Below are 22,632 nucleotides of genomic sequence, written 5' to 3'. Positions count from 1 at the left end.
TCTTCTGAGGGGGGAGGTGGTCTTCCGTGGGTCAAAATTTCCTCTGCACAACTATCATACAACGTCGTTCAACCTTTCCTTCAATCTCGTTTCACTCCAGACGGAGTCTTGGTCTACTCAACAATCCAATTTTGTTGCAATCACTATCCCAGAATGTATAGCTATTTCTTACTTTCTCCTCTCCTACACACCCTGAGTGGTACATCAGCGTGTGAGAAATTCGTGTGCGGGCACCCAGTAATCTGCTCCTTTCGTACTTTTTTTTCTCTCTCTCGCAGGGTGGTAGTGACTTCTATAGTGCGGAGGTTTCTCTCTGAAAGCACCACACCAATACAGGTCGGACGGTACATTACTACTCCACTCATACACATAGAAAGTGCTTTTATCGATGGGGAATATTTTGTTATTTAACAACACACATACTAATCGCGTCAAAAGCGCGGCTCTCTCGCCCCCCCCGCACGCGCGGGGGCCGTGATAAAGGTTAAAATCGGCGGGGGGCCCTCCAAAAAAAATGATATGGGAGAGTCTTCCCCTTCCCCTTCTGTCTCTTTATTATTGGTTCCGGCTACATTAGTAACAAAGAAACAGAATTTTCGGAGGATGAGGCCCAGAAATCAGGATTTTAAAAAGATTCCCAGGTGATTCTAATGTGCAGCCAAGGTTGAGAACCACTGGTTTATGTCCTTTCCAGATTGAGCTCCTTGAGGACAGAGTCCAGGGCATGTAGTAGACACTCAACAAATGCTTAACCAAACTGTCTTTACTTGCTTAACCAAACCGTCTTTACTTGGCCCGTTTGTTTGCCAACCAATGGCGACTGCCCTCTCAGGCCCTCAGTTTCCCCCGTCTATAAAACAGAATCGAGGTGGCTGAGAACTTACGTGAAAGCAATCTTTAGACGGCTGACTTGTCACCTGCTTTTCATGCTAAGATGGGTTTAAGTCCAGGCTCTGCCATTAACTGTGTGAACTCAAGACAATCACTGGACTTGTCTGAGCCTTCCAGCTTGCTTCACATCATCCTCTTCTGCTTTCCAAATGCCTCTCCCATCTATCTACAGCAGGATCCACCAAGAAATCCTCGCTCCCCACCATCACTCGTGATCTTTTCAAGATCCAAAGATGATGCGAACTTCCGACTTAAAACCTTTTGCTGGTCCTCCATTCCTTGACTCCAGCGCCCAACTACTGACCTTTGACTGCCACACCCTCTACAATCTGGTCCTGACCTATTGCTGGGGCTCTCCCCTGTTGCTCCCTATCTGCTCCAGCCACACTGGATCTAATATTCTGAGAAGCCACCATGTTCAAATGGCTGCATTTCCCAAGGCCAGGGGTAGGTCTTAGGCTCCTTTAACTGTTGCAGAGCCTGGCTGTGCCCAGGGGACCCTGAGAGGGAGAGGAGGTGAGGTAGAGGACGTCATATGCAGATTTGAAGCCAGTAGGCCAAAGGATTAAGGGGGTGGAGGGTCAAAGGAGAGCATGTCCCCTAAATAAAGGAGACCAGAGGATACAGGGAGAAGCAAAGGATAGAAGGGGAAAGTGGGCATCCCGCCCAGGCCAAGGCTGAGCCTCTGTATACCAACTGCAACACAGATGTTCAGAAGTAGAATCAAGGGAGTCCTTGGGCCCCAGCCATGAAGTGGGGGAGATAAGCAGGGATAAGGATAAAGTCACTCATCTCCACCTTGAGGTGCCAGAGGAGCCACTGGTACAAGGATCTGGAAACTGACCTACCATGTCCATGCGTCATCCATGTGGTAACAGGACCTCAGAGGTCAGCCAAGACTACACTTGAGAAGGGGATCCAGTTGGGGTTGAGTCAGGAATTACAAAGACCCTTGTTAGGCCCAATTCTCTGTCCGTCTGCAATTTTAAATCTGGAAACTTAGACAGCATCCAGGGAACCGACAAATCTTGCACACCACTGTTGCCTCCCCTCTCCCTCAGCCATAGGCATTTTTACGCAGAATCCACATTCTTGTGCCACCAGGCCTCGGCCCACATGAGTCCTCTTGGTCAGAGAACCCTTCCTATCTTCTTCATTCTACTCAGCCTTTGAATTTAGCTCTGGTCTCATCTCCCTCTGGATGATCTCCCTGAAGACCCACTCTGGGTTTCTTGCCCCCACATGTTCTCTGAGCACCCTATGCTTCCTTGTCTCCAGTGCTTACTTATTGGCAACTGTGTTCTCTTGTTTGAATCCCTCAAGAACCACAAGCTCTTTAAGGACTGGCACTAATCCCCACTCCTTGTAGGAGTGCCTGTTCCATAGGAAGGGCTCAATTAACTAAGAGGTGAACAATAGTAAGTGGAGGAGAGATGGGGCTCAGTGTACTTCACATTTTATCCTCTGGCAAATATAGGATCCATGCTCTCTTGTACCTGACAGCCATTGAGTATCTGATGAGGGCTATCAAATTCTGCCCCCCAAGAGCCTTCCAGTTCCTTCCAGGCCTCCTCAGGGTCCTGGTTTCCATCCCCTCCCACTGGGCTTCCTTCTCTGGTGACTCCTGAATATCAGAATCCCTCTATAAATGAGGCAACCAGAATGGGACATATGCTTCCACTCACATTCCTATGCAATATTTATAAAACTGAGCAATGGCTAACACTGCAACGGAAATCAGTAGCTGAGCCAAGAATGGGATCCAGATTTCCTGGACCCTAAATCGGTCACACAGTACTTTACTAAAGTTAGTTAGAACTGTATTAGTAATCGGAACCCACCTGTACACTCAGTCCAATTTGTTTTCTGACTCCCAACCTCCTTGCTAATACGCAAGCAGCCCTGACTGTGTGAGACAAAGGCGGAGCTACCACTAATGCCAGCAGCTGGTTCTGCCGGGAATCAGTGCAGCAGCTGGTGGAGTGTGGGAGCATAGATTAGAAAAAAAGTGCCCCCTCAGGGCAGACCAATTCAGTTAACATACTTTTTTAAAATATGTATTTTTTTATTGATTTCAGAGAGGAAAGGAGAGGGAGAGATAGAAACATCAATGATGAGAATCAATGATTGGCTGCCTCCTGCATGCCCCACACTGGAGGGGCTGAAATCGAACCTGGGATGCTCTATCTACGGAGCCAAACCAGCTAGGGCAACATACATTTTTGAGAATAGCTTCCAGGAGCTCATATTTTATCAAGATAGAGGGACTAAGACTTATTATAAAGCAGATTAAAAGGCCATTAGTGCTATAGAAACACAAATAGAACAGGGTGAGGCGCATTGGGGTGGGGGTGGAGCAGATGACAATTTATAAAAAGGCAGTCACAGGGAGCCTAATGGAAGACTTTGGATCCAGACCTAAAGGAGCAGAGGGATCTACGGGAAGGGCATTCTAGACACAGGGACAAGACACAAGGTCGCTTATTACTTACATTATAAAAACCACACTGTTAAGTCGGCTCTAGCTTAGGATTAGAAATGGAACCAAACAGAGTAAGGATTGCTGGCTGTTTGGGCTAAACCTGTACACTGTATATACATTTTTAAAAAATATTTTTATTTATTTCAGAGAGGAAGGGAAAGGAAGAGTGAGATAGAAACATCAATGATGAGAATCATTGATTGGCTGCCTCCTGCACACCCCCTACTGGGGATTGAACCCAGGACCCTTCAGTCCACAGGCCAATGCTCTATCCACTGAGCCAAACCAGCTAGGGCCTATATTTACATTTTGACCTCAAGGCAGCAGGACAAAAGGGCCTTTGCTTAGTAATGCTGGCTCTCTAAGATTTCAAAGGCACAGGAGGTATGTAGGCACTTTCCCCAAAGGCTTCTGTAAGAGGTGGCAGCAATCATAGTGCATGTCCTTTTCGCCTATTCATGAGGAGAGGTTTCAGAAAACATGTACCTCTGGGCACAATCTTTGTAACTTACTGTAGCACACATGATATATAAAGAAAACCAGTACAAAGTGAACCAGTAATAAATAATGGAATCTAATGACTAAACATACAAACTGCATATTTAAGAGAGACATTGCTGTAAAAAAAATGCTTATCTGTATATGAGTTAAAAAATGAGCTTCAGTACTAAAGTCCACAGAGAAAGAAAATATCAAGTTTACAGATTGCACTTCTAAATAAACCTCTGTTCACAGGGTCAATTGTCCACAGCCCCCATGTCCTCAGAGAGCATAGCTTTACCCTCCCTTTGAAATGAATCCCTGTGATTGGGACCTGTTGCCTGCTTCTCCTTTCTGGGAGTAGATAACTACCTTCATAAATAATATTTGCTAACAACAATAGCAAAGCCAAAAAAAAAAAAAAAAAAAGGAAACTGCCAATGAATTGGTATGTTTGGGGGGAGATGGTGTATGGAATCCTTAGTGTCCCCTCCCCCTTTCCTTCCCTCCTTCTCTAAAGGACGTGCACTCAGTGGGTTCATCTTTCCTCTGCCCTTCAAAGCTCTTCATTACCTTTTCTGCTGTTCAAATGTGGGTCAAGTCTGGTCATCAAACAGAAAAAACAAACTGGATAATTAATGAGCTACTCACATAAGGTATGCACTAATAAAATTTTAATATCAGAAAACAGCAAAAAAATTTTTTAACCATTCACAATTAAAGTGGAAAGAGACAAAATTATAAGGCAGCCATACATGGAATGATTTCATGTTTACAAAGGACCCAGAAAATGGGACATTTAAAATCACTGTTCAGGCCACTGCACCAGGGGAACTGCAGTGTATCTCATGAGTCTCCCAACTTGCTAGAAGATGCTATCAGAAAAAAGATCAAAGCCGAGCTCCTTATGTTAGGCTGAGCGTATCTGAGCATATCCCTAATGGCTGTTTTGTCCTTTCCTACAAGTCACAAATTTCCCTCGGGTCTCCGGAGGTGAATCTAGATGTCTCAGGTACGAAGGGGCCACATCAGTGGTTTTATTTCATGGCATCTCCAACAGTGCTCTCTGGGTGATGCGAACCATTCTGTATTGAGCAGAAATTCCCCTGCAGGACACCCACAGAGGGTTCAGCAGTTTTGGATGAATCTGGTCAAGGGGTCCTGGGGCCCGATATGCAAGAACATTCTTTGGGGTCTTGTGCTGTTGACATACAGTTCCCATGCTTAGTACTAGCTACCATGTGTCTAAGGAGCTTAATACACTCAATGCTGCTGTGTCCTCTTCCTTGAAAAGGAGAAAAAAACAGGCAGTGACACTTCATAGTAGGCCGGTAAAAAAATGCAATTACATTTTCTCCTTTTTACAAAGAACTGACCACTCAAAATGGCCACCTCTCTCTTTTTTCTAAAGATGATTCAAAATACAGGAACAGGGCTGACTCAGATGATTTGAACAGGGAAAAAAAAAGGTGATGTGGGGTGGGGTGGGAAGAGAGAACACAGCCTCTGTAGACGGTACCATTTCTAACACTACACTCCAGTGAAGAACCTTTGCCTAAAGAAAAGAAATCGGCCCTAGTGTGCACAGGAAGCCACCAGACCTGGAACATTGCTGCTCTGGAGAACGAGGGCCTGAGAAGCAATTCACTGGAGAACAAGTGACGGGAATGGATCAGTAGTATTTTTTCAACTTAATTTGCCACTTATGTGGAATCTGAAGAAAGTCTATTCCTACCAAGGAAAGGGAGTCAAATTGCAACTAAGATTAACTTTGGTTATGGGGAAGGAAGGACTATACTTTTCATCATCAATTGCATCTTTGGTAGCCAATACTTCCATCTGTGATCATGGCAGCCACTTAGGTATTGCAAATGTTTTCAAATGTGTGAGAGCATTAAGGCATCCACATCTAAGGAGGCAGTTTAAACAAGACAGAAATGGAACTGAAATGTGTCAGTAAGTGATCAGAGATGTGGCCTCTCCTGGGACACTGCCCACCATGGGCAAGTTCCTCCCCCAGGGAAGGGAGGCCTCTGCCACGCTGCTCGGTTCCGTGCTGCCTGAAGATGCATTTGAGCCCTATAAGGTTAGTATGGCTATTTCTGTCTGCTGACCAGGAGAAATGAGTAGTTCCTGAGGCAGCAGCTTTAAAATCTGGGAAAGCCCACAGCCTCGGAGAGCTGATAGGCCTTGGAAGGTTTGCCTGTTAATGTGAGGTCCAGAGAGGAAGGCAAATTTGGAAGTTACATGGTTCAATCCTTGCTAGAGTTCAAGGCCTTAACCAGCAAGATATTCTAGCCAAACTTTTAAGTGTGATGGCAAGGCACTGCTGAAAGGAGCTTTGGCCAGCAGAACACATTTCTCATCACTGCACACGACAATATGACAGAAAGTGCTACCATCCAAACCAGACACTAAAATACCCTACTCATTTAACAAAGTAAATATCCAGGGAGAATCAAGGCAACCATGTCATTCTGAAGGACCAGGTGAAACTCCATGACTCTCATAAGTCAGTGTTATTGGGAAAGTCACTTAGACTTTCCGTACTATACCTTCCATTGGTTTTAAGATTGTATGCAATGGTTGCCAGCCACTATACAAAACTTAATCCTATTTATACTACTTTGGTCTACAGCCAGCAGAGGGCTCACAAGTTCTACAGCTGCTGACCCAGTGACAAATCTAGGAAGGAAAAAAATCATAGGCATGCTGGCATATGCGTCATAAAAAATTTTTTTTACAAACTCCTAAATCCATTGCCCTTATGAAAATATTATGGTTCCCTCTTTATGCAATGTGTTTTGAAATGGTATAGAAAATAAAAATAAATAATATAATAATATTATACACTTGTTTGATAACATAAGGTTTACAGGGATATTGGCAAAGACAAAAAAATCATCCTAGTTTGTTAAACATTTTTACTATCTCAATTGTTTAAGTTACCAGAATATTAATGATTGTGTCATCTCATCTGAGAGAAAGTGCTATTTTAAGGGTTTAGCAAAACTGCATTTGACACAAAGGAACTTCATTGAAGGGAATAAGAATAAGGAATAGAGACAGTATTATCTTCATCATCACAGCTCGAGAAGTGGTTGTCCTGATGAGAACGGAACTCACACAAATACTAACCTTGCCACCAGCAGTAAGCAGCAAATTGTAGGGAGGAGGGACTGGAGGGGAAAGTTAGAGGAGAAAAATATGGAAAAGATGAAGAGACAAAAGACATTATTTCAATAAGCTTTAAATGAACAGGCCAACATTTCCCATTTGCGATACATCTTGACTTTCTTCACTGCTGGTGCTGAGGTGACGCTGACTGAGCACCCCCCAAGAGAAACCCAGTATTTTGTCAGAGGGACTGCTGGTCTGCTAAGATAAATACTTAAAAAAAAAAAAGGACAACTTAGGTTTTGATAATCTTACTTTTAAAAAGGCTGTTACAAAGATGTCAGTAACTATCCAAATTCACTTAAAATTTAACACCACTTAATTTCCAAAGATACTTTGGGATCTGACTGTTCTTGAAGGAAAGCCTAGGCCTGAACCTACTAGAACTTGGCTCCTCATAAGAATGTGTTGGAGGCAGGTGTTCTGCAAAGGAGAACTTGAAAAGAAATGCTACTAAGTACGAGTCACCTCTTTAGAAGCCAGTCCACTGCTGTTGCTCTATGGCAGGCTCTCTTCAAAGAGGCACCTGCAGAAGGAAGTTAAAGTCCTCGGACAGCCCCTTTGCAGGGGACAGCTCTTGAGTATAAAGTCAACTTTCAATGTGTCTTGCCATCATTTTTTTGACTCGAGCCCCAAATTAACTACAGTTATCTTTAGCATCTAAGACAGCAGGCATTATGACCTTCTATCAAGGCATGTGGCATAGATGCTAAAGCACCAATTTTCCACGGTGAGACCCATCTTAAAAATCAATGCATAAAGTGGCAGAGCCTCTAAATTAAGAGATTTCGCTTAATTACAGAACACTGTACTGTCATAATTACTATTTCATTGTGGAGACTTTTCCTTAGAACTGCATTCCATCTTCCCTGAGAATAGGGTTAAGAGAAACATCAAAACTCAAAATGCCCAGGGCCTTTTAAAAGACAACACAATGGAATGTCTATATCCACTTGCAATGTGTTGTTTCTATTCTAAAAGCTTTCCATTACTCCAGGTTTTAATCTCACCTCCCTCCAGACTCTAGGAATACAGGTGGAGATGGGCAAGGTGAGACAAGAGACTGAGAAAGTGAGCAGCTGTTCTGTCGGCTGTTCTCACTGGATGGCAAACGGCCGTGGACTGAGGCTGGAACTTGAACATTTAATGCTGGTGTCCTACTGACAGGATGAGTGGGATGATGCAACCCAGAACCAGGGCTGCCACCTCCAGGCGGCTGAGGCCTTTCCCTCCAGTGGCATCAGATTTGTGACTGTGCCCCATTCCGCCCACCTCAGGGAGGACATGTACTGTGGCAACATAAAGAAATGTCCCGGCAGAGAAAAGCATGGCCACTCCAGTGGCATTGACCTCTGAAAGGGCTTCTTTACTGCTCTGTGAATTCAGAAAGAGAGAGAAGAAAAATTAAGTCAAGTCTAGTTCAGGGTCAGGAAGAAGTCCCAATGAAAAACCACTCAATATTCATGACTAGTGCTATCTGGGGACATCTTGAGATGAGAGCAATTTTACGTTATTTATGGGAAGCTTCCAAATAAGGTTTTAAGGCTATTGGTAATGTACAAACTCCAAGCCTGGTTGAACATGGTTAGCCTGTATTATTCATAAGATGGAATCAACAGCATTATTAATACAGATATTAAATTTCATACACTCTATTTCATTTACTAATATTTAACAAATACTGCCTATGTACCAGGCAGTAGGCCAGGTACTTGAGATACAGTGGCAATCAAAATGTATACCTGCCCTCACAGAGCCTAGAAACATCTCATAAGCTAATTTTAGCTTTTCTATTTAAAAAGTGGACCTATGGACTGAGACAATTAAAATTTTAAGAAAAGCCCTAACTGGTTTGGCTCAGTGGATAGAGCGTCGGCCTGCGGACTGAAAGGTCCCAGGTTCGATTCCAGTCAAGGGCATGTACCTTGGTTGTGGGCACATCCCCAGTGGGAGGTGTGCAGGAGGCAGCTGATCGGTGTTTCTCTCTCATTGATGTTTCTAACTTTCTATCCCTCTCCCTTCCTCTCTGTAAAAAATCAGTAAAATATATTTTTTAAAAATAAATAAAATTTTAAGAAAAGATCATGCCATAAATATAACTCCATGCCTCCAGAATTATCCTACATTCCTGTCAAAAGTTCTAAAAACTTACACTCATCAATGAAGTGATAAATAGGGTACTACAGTATTTTAAAAGGAACTATATATTGTTCATGGACTGAAAAAAAGCTCTTCAGGTGAACTAAAAGGGGCTTTATAGCACCTCATTTGATGGCACTCCATCCAGACCAACAAATTCTTGATTAACAGGAGCTTAACCACTCTTTAACCATCTCATTTCTCATGTTCCTTTTAATACAAGTTTTATTATGTCAAGTATGAATTGAATGATACTCAGAAGACTCAATGACCTTCAGAGAGTGTAGGGGGGAAAGCAGTTCCCATGAACCAGCCCTGAGTCAGTTTGGTTCTAAAATTTTCTCCTATTGCCTGACAGTTGACATTTCACTAAAATGGGGAGGTTTGCCGCTAAGAACTACAGCCCTAATAGGCAGGATTATAAGGCATGGGAAGGTCCATCTTGAACAACAGGGTCTGAGCTGACAAATGACTCATGCCAATTCAGGTGATAAAGAACTGGATATTTATTTACTAGGGGCCCAGTGCACAAATTTATGCACAGGTGGGGTCTGGCCAGCCTGCTCCGATCAGGGCTGGGGCAAGGGCGGGGAGGGGTTAGGGATGCAGGAGGTTGGCTGGCAGGCCCCGCCCCTGATTGGGGAGTGGGGGGCAGATCAGGGGCGGGGCCAGCCAGGGGGAGGGGCCCCAGGCGGTTGGGCTGGCCCCACCCCGCCCCCTTGTTAAACTTGGGTTGAACTCCCAGTCAAGGGGACAATTTGCATATTACCCTTTTATTATATAGGAGGATTATGTATCATTGGTATATAATATTGTATTAGTTTCAGGTGTACAATATAGTGATTCAACATTTATATACCTTACAAATGTAATTGCCTCACCAAGTCTAGTAATCATCTGTCACCATGCAAACTGATCACATTATTATTGACTTCATATTCTCCGTCACCTTTTTCAACCATCCCCCCCACTCCCCTCTCCTCTGGCATCCATCAGCTTGAGCTGTTTCTATGAGTCTGTTTTTATCTTATTTGTTCATTTAGTTTCTTAGATCCCAAGGAACTAGATATTTGATATTCAGTGGTATGAGAGCTGGGAGTAGAAGAATCTGAGTCTTAGCTGAATGTAGACATCTCTGCTCATCCCCTACTCTTCTCAAAGATGCTGCATGCTTGTCACTCACACTTCATGTGCCTACTTAAACATTAAGTATGCATTGTGATTTATTATGTATCTGTCAAATAAAATTAGCATGTCTGGTTAAGTTTAAGTTATATTATTTTATAGGTCATATAGGTCGTATATTTGTGCAAATATTTTTGGAACTTATGGGAAAAATGTTTTCAAATTAAATGAATTAAGGAAATGCTCTAAATTTATGAAGAGATTTGAAATTAAGACATTTACCTTGTACAGGTTTTTACTCCCAATTTTATCTTTCTTTCTTTCCCTTTTTCTTTTATTGATTTTGTAGAGAGAGGTAGGGAGAGAGAGAGGGAAACATCGATGTGAGAGAGAAAAATCGATCGGTTGCTTCCCATATGCCCCTGGAATGGGATATATGCAACCTGGGATATGTGCCCTGATCGGGAATCAAACTCACAACCTTTGGTGTACAGGACAACACTCCAACCAACTGAGCCACACTGGCCAGGGCCTAATTGTATCTTTAGTTTGAGGGACTAATTTAATTAAAAATTCAATGTAAGAGACCGTAAGTTCTAGTACATAACGAAAGAATAGGAATGAGTTAGACTTACCTTACTTAGTCCTAGGAATGTCACCATGGACATAACTGGTGCTGCCAGTGCAAAGACCAGTAAGTGCTTTCTGATTCGATTCCGCTCTAGGCCAGCATGCATTAAGAACGAAACCAGCCCAAAAGCAGCTGGTGCCTGGAAAAGAAAATTTGCCCCTTATTACTCCCGAAGTATGGACTGCTTCTACATGAAGAAGTACGTTTCATTTGACTCAATTTTCATACAAAAAAAAAAAAAATCAATGCCTTTTAGGAATTAATGTTCTAACCTAAGAAAATATCATATTTGTGTGTGTGCGCATGTGTGCGTGTGTGTGTGTGTATGCATGTTTTTGGATAGCAGAAAAAGAGAAATAGTCAAGAAGAAAGTACAAGAAAAAATATTTATAAACCAAAATTACTATAAAATATAGAAATTTAGAGAGAATTTAACAGTTTGTGTAAAACCACAATAAATAAAACCCTTTTGCCCAGCTGGTATGGCTCAGCAGGTTGAGTGTCTTCCCATGCCCCAGTTCAATTCCCAGTCAGTGCACATGCCTGGATTGCAAGCTTGATCCCCAGCAGGGGGTGTGCATGAGGCAACCAATTGATGTTTCTCTCTCATCGATGTTTCTATCTCTCTCTCCCTCTCTCGTCCTTTACTCTCTATCCAAAAAATCAATTAAAAATATTTTAAAAATACAAATAAATAAATACAAATAAAACCCCTTCAAGTGAAAATTTAAGAAAATAATAGCAAAAAAACAGCTAGGACAGATTTATTCAATTCTCTAGAATGAACTGCAATCATGAAAATAACTAAAAAAATTTCCCATTCCAGAAAAACATTATGACCAAAGAGAAATTTTAATTATGAATATATTCAATAGTAAATCTTACACCAAAATTTTGCTTACCTTATGTAGCATTATTGCCACAAACACAATTAACTGGACACTAGTCTGTGAAGTAGAAGCTGCTGCTCCCAATGCAACACCATCAGCTAAATTTGAAAAAAGCAAAACATAAAGCACTATATGTAACAACAACTATAAATATCAACAACAACTATACAATGTAGTGATTGACTGTGTGGGCTGCAGAGTCAAGTAGAGCTGGATTTAACTCTAAAGTTCATTTAACTTTTCTAAACCTTAGCCTTCTCATCTCTAAAATGGGTTCAATAAAGTATATATTCTTAGGGTTTTCATGAGGGTTAAATGAGATAACATATGTAAAGAGCTTAGCACCACCCTAACCGGTTTGGCTCAGTGGATAGAGCGTTGGCCTGCGGACTGAGGGTCCCGGGTTCGATTCTGGCCAAAGGCATGTACCTTGCTTGCGGGCACATCCCCAGTAGGGGCTGTGCAGGAGGCAGCTGATTAATGTTTCTCTCTCATCGATATTTCTAACTCTCTATCCCTCTCCCTTCCTCTCTGTAAAAATCAATAAAATATATTTTTAAAAAAATAAAAATAAAAAATAAATAAAGAGCTTAGTACCTGGCCCACAATATTTGATATGTCAGCTATTACTGTTGATGTTATTGGAAAAAGTATGATACTCAAAAAATCCACTGATAAGCCCTGGCCAGGTAGTTCAGTTGATTAGAGTGTCATCCTGACACACCAAGGTTGCAGGTTCAATCCCCAGTCAAGGCACATACAAGAATTAATCAATAAATGCATGATGTGAGTGGAACAACAAATCAGTGTTTCTTTCTCTCTCAAATCAATTTTTAAAAATGCAATGATAATCAAATTGTAATAACATAAATATCAAAGCATTTCAAAGGAAGCATCTCTGCATCTTGCAGATCCAAAAACAAAATAAAGACACAAGACTCTGCATAGTTGGTATATACATAATGAGTAAATGTTGGTTGAATGGATAGAGTTTTTGTTAAAAAAGCATGTGGTACTAGAAAAGTCCAGATAATAGTGTGCCACCTTCCAGTCTCTGTTTGTCACTGACAGAATCCTACCATGGGATCGGTTTTGGGTTATGATTCTAAGGCATGCCCAGTCAGCAATGCTGAGACTTCTGCACTCTACAGCCCACTGCTGATAAACTGACACTTTGGGCATATACTGGGCAGCAGCGCTGTTCAGTATAAAAGTGCTGGGGCTCTTTCAAGATGACATTCTTGAGCAAAGATCAGCAAACTTTTCGTAAAGGGTGAGATAGGAAATATTTTAGGCTTTGTGGGCCATTTGGTCTCTTGCAACTACTTCACTCCACCATTATTGTACAAAAGCAGCCATAGATAGATAATATGGCTTTGTTCCAATAAAACTTATGTATGGACACTGAAATTTGAATTTTATGTAATTTTCATGTGCCATGAAATAATATTTTTCTTAACTATTAAAAAATTAGAAAAAACACTTTTAAGTTATAGACCTGACACTGAGTACACCAGGGCTTGTGCTTGTGTGGGGGGGGCTTCATTAGGTAACCCTTTCCCTGAAGGCCAGCCCAAGAGTGGTTCATGTGGATGGTCCCTGTGATATAAACACTAAGTCTCCCACTATGCAACAGAAAAGAAAAGGGTTCCCTACCTGCAGCATGGACGACCAGACCCAGCGTGGTGGTGATTTTGGAATTGCTAGGCCTTGCTGCTTCTGGATCTGAGGTAAAAATAAGCAAGGCAGCCATTAAGCAATGTGAAACAAAAACCATTAGATGCCCCCTAACCCGGAGGTAGATGAATCCTTTGAAAGCTCTTAAAGTAGATTATTTTTCTCACTACTCTCTTTTGTCTTCTGCTTCAAACACTTAGAAGTTTCGCCTGTCCTGAAGAGGTGGATAAGAGGGAAGTCTTCATTTGACCCTCCCAGCAGCTGATGTCTGCTAAATGCAGTAAAAACAGGAACTCACCTAGTTTCAAGTGTTGACTAGGGAGTCAGAATTTGCCTGCTTTAGGTCATTCTCCTGTGTCTTTGGATAGTTGTTTTTTAAATTTAGTCCAGAGTTTAGTTATCTGTAGGGAGGTTGGTCTGATAGGAACTTACTTGCTTACACCAAGAGCAATGCCATTAATTTTGATCATCTAGTCAAGGAATTGTCTAATTTCCTCATTTAGTTACTTCTTTCCCCCTTGCAACTAAAAAGCAAATCAAAATTTACCCTCCGTGCCCTAGCCAGTTTGGCTCAGTAGATAGAGCATGAGCCTGCAAACTGAAGGGTCAAGGGCACATGCCTGTGTTGTGGGCTCGATCTCCAGAAGGGGACAAGCAGGAGGCAACTGATTGATGATTCTCTCTCATCATTGATGTTTCTATCTCTCTCTCCCTCTCCCTTCCTCTCTGAAATCAATAAAAATATATGTAAAAAATAAATTTACCGCCCCCCTAGATTTAACATTCATTGATGATACTTGCCTGAGACAATTTTTACTATGAAGGCTGCAAAAATGATAATTTTCCAACTCCAGCATTCTTTCTACATTTACCAGTTGGCATCCAGCATTCCACTGTGAGTAAGTACCCTCCCTTCTCCTTCTATTTCCTTTCTCCTACCTCCCCCATCCCCTACCTGACCTACTAACCTACCCCCTCCACCCCTCAGATGGGCTCATCGATCCCCATTTTTTCAATGCTTTACATTTCATTACTATTCTTAATCATTTTGGTGCTCTGATTGTCTTATATCTGGCCAGTGGGAGCCCCTTCAAGCTGGTTCATAATACATCCTGTGACATGTTTCCAACTTCTTTCTTCCTGCTTTTTTTGACCCTTAGATGTCCCAAGCTCATTTTGTGGCTACCTTGCCCCTGTCCTGGAATTAGCCATTTCTCTGAAAAGCCCTAATATGCTCATTGCTATTGGGGTATCTTTCTTTCTAGGCCCTCCTGCAGACAGAGCTAGGAGACACATACATACATGTACATAAACATCTACACTAATAAAAGAGAAACATGCAAATTGGTGTCACTCCGCTACACCCACCAGCCAATCAGTGACTATGCAAATTAACCCAACAAAGATGGCGGTTAATTTGCATACACAGGCAAGGAGTGAAGACTGAAGACTGAAGAGGCTTGGCTTCTCCGCTGTGACCGGACCAAAGGCCTGGGTCCTGGGTGCCGGAGGAAAACCGGTGCCAGCAGCCAGGGGAAGGAAAGCTTATTGCGTGAATCTTCGTGTAATGGATATATATATATATATATATATATATATATATATATTCCCCAAAAATGTATACACACTTTAAAGCTGATAACTCAATTTTCACTCCGTTTCAGGTTTAACTGATTTGAAATAATGGGTGAAGCCAGATTTAGCTCTGAACAAAGAAAATTTATCCTAATGTGCCACTAGGATAAATGAAAGATAAAGTTTACGGTATAAAACCAACAATAGTTGATGAATTGAGGGCACACAAATACCAAATGAAATGATTCTTGATGTTTGCAATTTCATTGCTTCGAGTTATCAGCAGTTCCTGGACCAGTGCCTGAAAACAGGCATTGACTAAAATATTTTTCATTTCTGTAGATTCTTTTAAATTTTAAAAACGAACTGTATGTTAACAAACACTGACATAATCATTCAAAGTGTGTATACCTTTTGGGGGGACACTGTGTGTGTGTGTATGATTTCATTTTATTTTTCTAATATGGAGAATATTAACATGTTCCCAAAAGTCAAAAGGCATGCCCAGGAAGTGTCACACCTTCCTGAAACCATTCTGTCCCATCATGCCCTCCCATCCTACTCGATCCCTTACAGGGAACCAACTATGTTTTCTAGCTGATCCTACGTTTCCTTTTTTAAAAAAAATAAATACATATATTCTTGTTTTCCCTTCTTTCTTACACAAAATATAGTATATGATAGAAGGGAATTTACATTTTTGCTTTTTTATTCACTTAATAATATCTCCTAGAAATCTCTCCCTATCAGTTCAGAGATCTGATTCCTCATTCTTTTTCATAGTTACACAGAACTCCATTATATGTACACACCACACTTCATTCAACCAATCTCCATTATTAGACATTTATGTGGTTTTACAATAATAAATAGTCCTGCATGGAATAACCTTGTACATAAATATTTTCATACTGGAGCCATATTATTGGAATAAATTACTAAAGTGGGATTTTTGAGTAACTACATATGTAGTTTTCTTAAATATTGCCAAATTCCCCCTCACAAGGACTGTGCCATTTTGCATTCCCACAGCAATAGATGAGAGCCTCTGTTTCACCATAGCTTTGCCAATAAAGTGTATTGTCAAGCTTTTAAGTTCTTGCCTGACAGGTGAAAAATGGTATCTCAGCAGAGTTTTGATTTGCATTGTTCTTATTTTAAGTGAAAGTGAAGAATATCTCTTCATATGCTTAAGGACCATTTTTATGAACTATCTGTTGGCCTGATTTTCTACAGTTCTTTTTAGGCCAAGGATTCTTAACCTGGGGTCCACAGAGGAGAACACAGGTAGAACGCAGGGGTGACTGTGACCTTACCTTGAAAAAAAATGCATTTTTATTTTTACTAACCTTTAATTAAAAATCAGCATTTCCTTTAATTATGAATGTAGACAATAAACCACAAATAATATTTGCACTATTTATATTTTGCCAGAACCAGAATTTCATATTACTTTACAGTTGTAGATATCTTGATATTATTGCTCTCACTCATCACTACTTTAAATTAAGCATGATTAGTCTTCCTGTCTGTAGATGCTCATGTGACAGAGCTGGGCAACTATCAGGCATCTCTGCACCTAACAGTCATTCAGCCGCCAAATGGTAAAAGTCATGGGATCGCTGCCCACTAGGGACCAAAATATCTACGCTGCTTTCCAGCAGTTCCTATCTGCAAAATTCTCTGTCAATGTATTTGAAAAGAGATATCTGTAAACTCCTATGTCTATTACAACTCTTTCAAGTTTATTTTTATTATGATACTTTCAAGGTTGTATCACCGATCAAAGATGTTGTTGACTTCACCAAAGATGAATTCAGTGATCTTAAGACAAAAAAGTTACTATGACTGGAGTTACATTTTAAAAGTCTTAAGAGAATTCTAGTTGTTCTTGAAAGAAGCTTATCTTTCCTTGATAAGCAAGCTACCAATGTGCCTACATATATTTGTAAGAAAATATCTTTGTGAATCAGGACTTTTTAAACTAGTGACCATAAAAACAAACACCCAAATAACTGGATGTTCAACTTAACACTCATATTGCCTTGATAAAGCCCATCTCACAATTTAATGTTTTTAGTCAAGCTAAGCAACAGTAGTAGCTGTCATACAGATATCCTAAAAAATAAACTTAACCCTGCTTCTGATTTAAATGAATTATCTCATTATTTAATGCATTGATAAGGAAGACCTATATTACTAGATCACAAATTTGTTTTAATGTTTTGGTAACCATCATTCAATATAATTGTTTTTTTCTGTAACCCTACGCCAGTGATGGCGAACCTTTTGAGCTCAGTGTGTCAGCATTTTGAAAAACCCTTACTTAACTCTGGTGCCGTGTCACATACAGAAATTTTTTGATATTTGCAACCATAATAAAACAAAGACTTATATTTTTGATATTTATTTTATATATTTAAATGCCATTTAACAAAGAAAAATCAACCAAAAAAACGAGTTCTCGTGTCACCTCTGACACGTGTGTCATAGGTTCGCCATCACTGCCCTACGCACTATGCTTTACATAATAAAACCCAAATATGCAAATTGACCGAAAGGCAGAAAAACCAGTCGCTATGATGCACACTGACCACCAGGGGGCAGACAATCAATGCAGGAGCTGCCCCCTGGTGGTCAGTGTGCTCCCACGGGGGGGAGCGCTGCTCAACCAGAAGCCGGGCTGGCCAGCGCAGCAGCAGTGGCAGGAGCCAAGGAGCCCCAGAATGCGAGATGGATGTCTGATTGCCTAAGCCAGCAGGCGGACATCTCCTGAGGGGTCCTGGACTGCGAGAGGGCGGGCTGAGGGACACCCCCGCCCCCCGCCTCAGTGCACGAATGTCACGCACCAGGGCTCTAGTGCTTTGCATAATTAAAAACATTATTCCAAAAAAAGGTCCACAGGCTTTTTTGAGCTCCATGGCACAAAAAGGTTTAAGAACTTCTGCTCCAGTATGCATATATGCATAACCCATGCACACAGACAATAGGGTGATGAAGGCCTGGGATAAGGGGGTGAGGGTAGGGAGAGTGTCAGCAGGCTGGAACTAGAAGGGATCAATGGCGGGGGGGGGGAGAGGGGCATATGTAATCCTTCCAACAATAAAGATTTAAAAAAATAATTAAAAAAAGAAAATTGATGAACCACTGTTACATATAACTAAATGGATATTACCAACATATGTTGAGTGAAATATGCCAAATAAAAAAATACAGTATTTTTTTTTTTAAAAAAAGACTCTGCCCCAGACTTTTAACTAAACTTGAAAGTTTTAAGATAACCAGGGCAATACTCAATAAACACTCTCTTGTGTCACATGTCACAACTCACTACCTCCCCCAACTGATTAAAATGCTCACACAACTCACTAAGTTCCCCCAAACGAATAAAATGTTCACAGGAACCTGAAGACAAGTTTTAGCACTAAATCAGGCCAGTGACATTAAATTATTCAAGCATTTGTGCTTTTCTAGACTGCAAATTTAATGCACTGCCCAGAAAGCCTTGGAATCACTTACCATCAGTAGCATACACGTGGGAGCTGCCAATCTGGTCCACCAGCAACATGAAAACAAAGCCCAGTACCAAGGAAACACCAATATAGGCATGCAGCTGTGTGTGGTGGTCATGGCTGTGCTCATGTTCATGGGCAACTGGTATTACTGCTGCTTTGTCTGAGGCAATCACATCCTGTGTTTCACTCCCTTGGTGGTGTTTTCCTAGAGCACAATGAACCATAAAGAGAAAAAATGTTTTCCTCTTAAAATGTTTTCACATAGAAGCTTTCATTCTTCTGTATTTCAAGCTCTACTTACTTTACTGCAAAATCATCCATTTCCTATATTGTAATCCAGCCAAATTCCTTCAACTTAAAAGTTCATGATGAAAAAATTCCCAAGTGTCTTCTGCTTTTGGCATGCAGACTTTTTACCTGCCCTTTATCTCAAAACCTAGGAAGTGGAAGCAAATCACCAAGCAAGAAAGCAATCATAATCCCAAGGATATTATCTCCAAATCTTCCTTTTAAGCTGAGAAATTCTTGCCAATCTCATTATAAACCACAGTAGGTTTTATTCTGATGAAAACAGGTGAATGAAGAGCAGTAACAAAAAATAATCACAAATTTATCTAGTTTTATATCTTGGTCATTATAAAAGTTGCAAACAAAGAGCAAATTGAAAATAAAATTTAGCTTTAAAAAATATCAGGGGGCAATCACTAACTAGAAACCAAAAGGGGAAGAGCAGTTTAAAAGAGGCACATCCTGCCCTGAACAGTGTGGCTCAATTGGTTGAGCGTCATACCATGCACCAAAAGGTAACCTGTTGAATTCCTGCAGGACACATGTATGGGTTGGGGCTCCATCCCCAGTAGCGGGTGTGCAGAAGGCAGCATCTCTCACATGGATATTTCTCTCTCACATGGATATTTTTTCACTCCCTTTCTCTCTAAATTCAATAAAAACATATTTTTAAAAAAATAGAGGCACATCCTGCAGTCTAAATTCAGTTCTAGAATTATCATGAGAGTCGGAATTAGAGTAAATAACACCTGGCTAAGTAATACTATTGGTTTATATTCACATATATGACACGGGAAACAGAAATGTGTCAAGGCAAGAATCCTTATCTTTGTTGTGTTTCATGAATAGAGGCTATACTAGACATTTATCATTTATAATCAGATTAAGCATTTTTACCTTTAATTAAAGAAACTGAACTAGCAGCCTGTTGTAATATTTTAATTCTTTAAAAGTCATTTTTGAGGGGCACAAAGCACATGTCATCTGAAGATAATAAAAACCTATATATTTTTCTAATTACTGAAAGATTTTCTTGTTTGTTTTTATAGCTTTTTTTAAAAGCTTCTTTTGATGTGGTAAATATACATAACCAAATTTACCATTTTAACTTTTCTTTTGTTGTTAATCCTCACCCAAGAATATTTTTTCCATTGATCTTTTAGAGAGAATGGGAGAGGGAAAGACAGAGAGAAACATCAATGTGAGAGAAACACATCGATTGATTGCCTCCTGCAAGCGCCCCAACCAGGGCCAAGGCTGGGGAGAAGCCTGCAACCAAGGTGCGTGCCCTTGAATCTGGGACCCTTTGGTCCGTAGGCGGACGCTCTATCCACTGAGCCAAACCAGCTAGGACTTGCCATTTTAGCATTTTTAAGTGTATAGTTCCCTAGCATTATGTACATTCAGATTGTTTTGCAACCATGAGCACCACCTATCTCCAGTATGGTATGTATTAAGTGTTAAGTGCTCACTAAATGTTCAGGAACGTAGTTATATTTACATGGAATTCATTTGGGAGAATCTTTTTTTTTTTTTGTAATATATTTTTACTGATTTCCGAGAGGAAGAGAGAGGGAGAGATAGAAACATCAATGATGAGAGATAATCATAGATGGGCTGCCTCCTGCACCCCCTCCCCTCGCCCCCACTAGGGATCGAGCCAGCAACCCGGGCATGTGCCCTTGACTGGAATCGAACCTGGGACCCTTCAGTCTACAGGCCGACGCTTTATCCGCACTGAGCCAAGCCAGCTAAGGCTTGGGAGAATCATTTTTAAACATTTTATGTTAAATATTTCACCTGAATATCTGGTCACATATAATACTTAGCAATAAAATAATGCTGGGGGAAAGGAAGAGGAGTGGGCAGGGAAAAAGCAGACACCAGGCATTTTAGCAGACAAAATAAAAAGTAGAGGAGATAGACCTTATTAGCCCATGATCATCCATGTTTTAGAAATCCTGAGAGTAGAGCAGTGAAAATCGCCTGGTGTGCCACAAAATTTTTAAAACATGCAATACCTGACCTCGTTCCCCTTAGATTGTCAAATTAAAAAACGACAACAGCCAACATAACAATAGTTGTCTGGTGTGAATGAATCAAAATTATAACTTTTTTTTTTGTCAGATTGGCAAAAAAAGTAATATATTTTTTGGTGTGCCTCAGAATTTCAGTAATTAATTTATATGTGCCATGAGTTGAAAAAGGTTGAAAATCGCTGGAGTATCCCTGGCAGGATGGTTCAGTTGGTTGGAGCATCGTCGTGTTCACCAAAAGGTTGCAGGTTTGATTCCCTGTTAGGGCATATTCCTAGGTTGCAGGTTCAACCCCTGGTCGGGGTGTATACCAGAGTCAACCAATTGATATCTCTCTCTCTCTCTCTCTCTCTCTCTCTCTCTACAAATCAATAAAAACATATCCTCAGGTGAAGATTGAATACTGGTAAAAAAGAAAATTGCTGGAGTAGAATATAACAAGACTTTTAAAGAGCTCCATTCTTATTAATAAACTAGAAGCCCAGTGCACGAATTTGTGCATGGGTGTGGTCCAGCCCCAATTGGGGCAGATCAGGGCCAGGCCTGTCGGAAGGAGACGGCAGCGGGAGGTTGGCCAGCTCACCCCGATCAGATTGGGGCCCGATCAGGGCCGGGCCCGCTGTTGGGAGGGGGCCAAGGGCGATTGGCCAGCTGGCCCCACCCCCAAATGGGGTGGGGGGGCCGATTGGGAGTCAGCGGCTAGGGGAGGAGCTGTGGGAGGTTGGCCGGCCAGCCCCACCCCCGGTTGGTGTGGGGAGGGGCGACCAAGGGCGGAGTTAGCTGGGGGAGGGCTGCGGGCGATTGGGCTTAAGGCCCCCATTGGAGGCAGGGTTGGGCGGGAGGAGGGGCTGCCAGCCAATGGGGTGGTGGGGGCCCATTGGGGCAGGGCTGGCCAGGGGGAGGGGCTGCAGGAGGTTGGCTGTGCGGGCCCCCCCCCTATTGGGGTGTGGGGTGATCATGGGTGGGGCTGGCTGGGGGAAGGGCGTGGGGGTGGGGGAGGGTTTGCCGGCCACCCCACCCTCGATTGGGGTGGGAAAGGCCGATCAGGGGTGGGGCCGGCTGGGGGGAGGAGCCGAGGGAGGTTGGCCACCGGCCCCACCCCCCAATTGGGCAGGTTTGCTGGCCACAGTGGGCGTCATAGCGACCGGTCGTTCTGGTCGTTATGGCGTTATGGTCTCTGGCTTTATTTATATATATATATATACATATATACATATATATATATATATATATATATATATATATATATGTATATATGTATATATATACACACACACACACACATATATGATAGGATAAGAGTTAAACATATTTTGCAAATTTAACCCACTCTTTTTTTTTAAATGTAGAACAAAATGACAGAGAAAAGTCATAAGATGATAAGGTACTTCTCTAAAGAATCTAATATGTGGCATTCTTTGGAGCAATTCATGGAATCTATCTTGAACCATTCCTGAAGGACAAAGTTTTTGATGATTAATCTATTTTACTAAGAGGCCCCGTTGCATGAAGAGATTTCGGCAAAAGGGCCTTCCCCTTCCCCCTGGCTGCCAGCACCGGGTTTTCCTTCTGGGCACCCGGGGACCCAGGTCTTTCGCTCTGGCCAGAGCTTTCAATCTTTCACAGGCTCTGGACGGGGCCTTCCAGTCTTCCTTGGTTCCAGACGAGCCTTCAGGTCTTCGCGGGTCCCAGACGAAGCCTTCAGTCTTCGCTCCGCCCTCCATGA

The 22,632-nt window shown here is 41.7% G+C and overlaps 1 protein-coding gene across 2 annotated transcripts in view; it reads right to left on the bottom strand.

Annotated features, from left to right (window-relative positions):
* Positions 1 to 7,085: 7,085 nt before the first annotated feature.
* SLC39A9 (solute carrier family 39 member 9) overlaps positions 7,086 to 22,632 on the bottom strand; it is a 35,533-nt gene continuing 19,986 nt past the window's right edge. The window contains exons 1-6 of one of the 2 annotated variants that reach the window (XM_023755866.1): positions 18,884 to 19,013; positions 18,587 to 18,787; positions 13,472 to 13,540; positions 11,828 to 11,913; positions 10,930 to 11,064; positions 7,086 to 8,404 (exon numbers count right to left, since the gene is read on the bottom strand). In XM_023755866.1, the coding sequence (XP_023611634.1) occupies positions 8,174 to 8,404; positions 10,930 to 11,064; positions 11,828 to 11,913; positions 13,472 to 13,540; positions 18,587 to 18,635 (570 nt within the window). In that variant the 5' untranslated portion in view covers positions 18,636 to 18,787; positions 18,884 to 19,013 and the 3' untranslated portion in view covers positions 7,086 to 8,173. Of the gene's footprint in view, positions 8,405 to 10,929; positions 11,065 to 11,827; positions 11,914 to 13,471; positions 13,541 to 18,586; positions 18,788 to 18,883; positions 19,014 to 22,632 lie in introns of those variants that run through there. The other variant, XM_006091016.3, reaches the window with a different exon arrangement.

The sequence above is a fragment of the Myotis lucifugus genome, unplaced genomic scaffold (assembly GCF_000147115.1).
Source record: "Myotis lucifugus unplaced genomic scaffold, Myoluc2.0 scaffold_85, whole genome shotgun sequence".
Classification (NCBI taxonomy): Eukaryota; Metazoa; Chordata; class Mammalia; order Chiroptera; family Vespertilionidae; genus Myotis; species Myotis lucifugus.
Note: the sequence above shows the minus strand (reverse complement) of the source record. Positions and strands in the feature narration are given on the sequence as shown.